Raw genomic sequence first — 3,835 nt, forward strand, 5'->3', positions numbered from 1 at the left:
TGGAACAGGAAGGGCTTGATGGGGTGTTAAAAGAATGAAAAAGGAGACGTATCTAGGCCCATTTTACGCTCTTTTAAGAGCATCTCTAAACTCACCCACAAAAAAAAAATTGTACAAACATCTATCACAGAATACAAGAGCATGAAGGTAAGATTTGTTTGTCCAAGTTTTTCGACTTCCCTAGGATCATCTCTTGCCAAGTTAACACAAATCCTATTAATTATCAAGTAACCACTCACCATTAAGATCTCATATTGCTCTCCTGCCTTCAAACAAGGAAGCATACCCCCAACAACAAAAAAAGAAGAAGAAAAAACTAATTCTTCTACCACTATTACTTCTTTTTCGAGGACTAAAGACATACAATGTTGTGCCCATACTTATCAAAATTCCCCATTCTTTAGAGAAGTCCAGAAGCTGACATGGATATGCAAAACAGAATAAAGGAGCTATGAATTGAAAAACAAACTCTTTTAATTATTGCTGATATATAATGAAATATTCAGTGATATTATTAACTTTTTAGGTCTTGAAGTCTTTTAACTACTGCTGAAAAGCCTTAAGTGGGTCATGATGGTCAATATCAGCAATAAGTGGGAGATCAGCTTTTAGCTTTTCAAGGCTTAAACCTCTCTCTTCCAGCTTTTTCATCACTTCCTCAAATACAACCTTGTTGCCTTCCTTTGTGAGGTGCAAACCATCGCTGCAGTTCCAGTTAAACAGCATATCAGCAAAAAGGGCATATGATTATTTCTGCCACAAACCAACAATCGAGACCCCCCAAGGCTAATTTTCGTACTCGGTCTAGAAGCTGATATCTAGTACTAGAACGTGTACATAGAATCTGTATGTAAGAGTAAAAGAATGCATTGAAAATTATTGAAAACTACCTAAGATAAGCTTTGCGCCAGTCAGTATATTGCTGCATCCTGGTCCACAGATCCACCACAGGGATCCCACATTCTTCAGCTGTTTCAACACATGCCTTGGCAAAAGAGCCGGCAGCTTCATTTGTCCTCTCGGGCAAACCCGATGGGTTCTCAACATAAGGATGTCTGCATCAACACAAATTCATTTTCTTTCAAGTACATGCGTATTAAAGATATTGTGCAATGTACCCATGCTGGCAAAGTGGAAGAACATATGTACCTAAGGCGTCCATCTTCATCAATCGGAGGAGGGGTTATTAGGAGTATGAGTGTTTTTGGCCACCGCTTCTATAACCCCCAAAAGACAAGGCAAAGAGGAAAAAATCTATAAGTAGGACCAGCACATATATATACACTTAATCCATAAGATCATAGTACTGTTTTGGTGACCATATATATTTATATATTCTATGATTTCAAAGCTAGAACGTGGTTAGTGGAGTCAATTTCAAAAGGCATATTAAAATGGATCAATCAGTCTTTCCACAATAAGTTGAGCTTCCCACGTTTGCTTTAAAAAGCTAATCGATTAACTTCATTAATCGAGGGGCATGAAGTAGAGTCATAAAGGCATTAGATTTTTTTAAACATGAATATGTAAAAGACTTTTCATCCAACCAAAGAAGACAAAAGTGGGCGTCATATATAACTGAAAAGCCCCATTAAAAAAAGACACTGATATTTATACCAATTCCTTGTCTCATCTACCCTTTTAGCCTTTGTAATTCACACGATTATTCACAAAAACAAAAAAACAAAAAAAATAACTTTTATCGTTAGATCAAAGAGTTATTTAATCTTTTTATTAAAAATTTTATCTATTTTTACAAATTGGTCTCTATACATTAATATAAAGTACATGTGATACTATTTAATTATGGTATCAGACATGTTAATTTTTAATACTAAAAATAAATAAAATTTTAAAAAGAAAATCTAATTTTGATCTAACACCTAGAAACTTCCATGAAATTTTTAACTAATGCACAGCATATAGTACTTGCTAAATTCTAAGAAAGATCACTGCTCACTGCTCATGGTTTTGAATGAGACTATTCAAGTTTTTTGTTTCAATATAAAAACAATTAAAGGGAGATATATATTTAAGCCAAGTGGCGAACAATAACAGCGACAACTGGGCCTTACGCACCCACTCTTTCATGGCTGACCAAACAAAGTCCATGGCTCTTTCTACCAAATAACGTTTGGAAACTGTTTTACTAGACCACAACACAGTGCCAAGCACGCAATGTCCTAAACTATCATACGAATATTCAGATCATAAGAAAAGAACAAAAAGCCAAAAACAAAAAGATCACACAGTTCCACCCTTTGTTTTGTCTCTTCGTCTACATGAGAGTTACTTGAAAAATACACAGTGCCTGCCTTTTGACCCTAAAGTTCTTACAATCATCTACTGTTTACGCAGTAGAAAATTGATCGTCAATGAGTTTAACGTGCTTAATGTGCTACCATATTTACTTGCGTGTAGAAAAAAGTTAGATAAAGATGTGATAAGTGAACCTTGAGGGAAGAGACGATGGAGTGTAGGTTCTGCTTGTACTCATCAAGTGGGACGTGTTGGAAAGCAGCGTATCTATCAGGGAGGCAAGCATCATTAGCTCCAAAAAACACGGTTACCGCAACTGGCGGCGCAGCAGCAGCACCGTCGTGACCCACCGTGGGAAAAACCCTATCAAGTACCTTCAGCGCCCACCTTGTATTGTACCCACTATACCCTCTCAGCACCACATCAAGCTGTAAACCAGAAAACCCACATATTCAATATCAATAAAGACTTTATATATAACTGATAATCAATATATATATACCGTCCGACAGAAATGGTTGGCGAGAGCAGCACCCCAACCACCGTCAGCAAAGGAAGCCTCTGTGATTGAGTCTCCAAAAAGATAGATCGTCGGCCTCATGTTTGAGTGGCAAAAAGAAAAATGATCAAAATCTTCTTCAGAGAACACTGTGAGATCTGAGAAGAAGAACCAAAAACTTTTAACAACCACACTAAACTGCCTTTGTATTTTTGTTACAAAAAGTTTGGGTATTATTAAATACTCACCACCAACTCAGTTGCACGAGAGAGAGAGGGAAATACTGACAAGATCAGGTTAAGATTAAAGAAAGGATGTGATCTTAAAAACGTAAAAGACTGAAACTGGGAAGAGTCTGAGTTGGTATTTGATGTGACTGTTTTTGGACTTTACATTAAATTCTGTCTTGTTGTTTGTGATATCAGGAAGTAACAGAAATTAATGGAGTAATTGCCCATCTATGATCTATTTTCTCTATCAGTTTCTCTACCTAAACCTTTCCCCTCTCTGCATCAGGACTTTCATCTCTTTTCTTCTTTTTTAGCTTTAATGGCAATTGGGGAAAGCATTCATAATTTTGCTGGGCCAATCATGCGTCCATGCCTCACACCAACATAATATTTATATATATCATCAGAACCATTTTTTTTTCTTGGACCTCCCCAATTTGCATTGCAGATTTGAATATTTATGATATTTGATGTGTATTTTATAAATTCAGATAATATTTGAATTTTAAAATTACTGCTCACCATAATTTTGGAGTATATATGAATTTGAATTTGCATTACTTATTTGGATAACATTTTATTATTGGAACCAAAAGATATATTAAAATTTTAAAAATATTTTTTGTGGATGTGAATGTTTGACAAATAATAGGATTCAATTTAGGATATTAATATTTAAATAATTTATGAATAAATTTATGGATTTAAATTGAATAATTTTAAAAAATAGATATAAAAACGTGGAAAAACTTGTTTAATATTTTTTCATTCAAATTTAAAACTTTATTTAAAAACATTTAATTTCTCACCAACGTGAGAAAGTTGCAAAATTGCTATTCAATTAGAT

The 3,835-nt window shown here is 34.7% G+C and overlaps 1 protein-coding gene across 1 annotated transcript; it reads right to left on the bottom strand.

The window, feature by feature from the left end:
* Positions 1 to 456: 456 nt before the first annotated feature.
* LOC105775129 (GDSL esterase/lipase At5g45920) lies at positions 457 to 3,357 on the bottom strand. The gene is made up of 6 exons (XM_052622935.1): positions 3,007 to 3,357; positions 2,762 to 2,916; positions 2,454 to 2,687; positions 1,150 to 1,217; positions 891 to 1,055; positions 457 to 703 (listed from the first exon to the last, which is right to left on the bottom strand). The coding sequence occupies exons 2-6, from the start codon at positions 2,858 to 2,860 to the stop codon at positions 544 to 546; spliced, it is 726 nt and encodes a 241-aa protein (XP_052478895.1). The 5' UTR covers positions 2,861 to 2,916; positions 3,007 to 3,357; the 3' UTR covers positions 457 to 543.
* Between the last annotated feature and the right edge of the window lie 478 nt (positions 3,358 to 3,835).

Source organism: Gossypium raimondii, chromosome 10 (genome assembly GCF_025698545.1).
Source record: "Gossypium raimondii isolate GPD5lz chromosome 10, ASM2569854v1, whole genome shotgun sequence".
Taxonomy (NCBI): Eukaryota; Viridiplantae; Streptophyta; class Magnoliopsida; order Malvales; family Malvaceae; genus Gossypium; species Gossypium raimondii.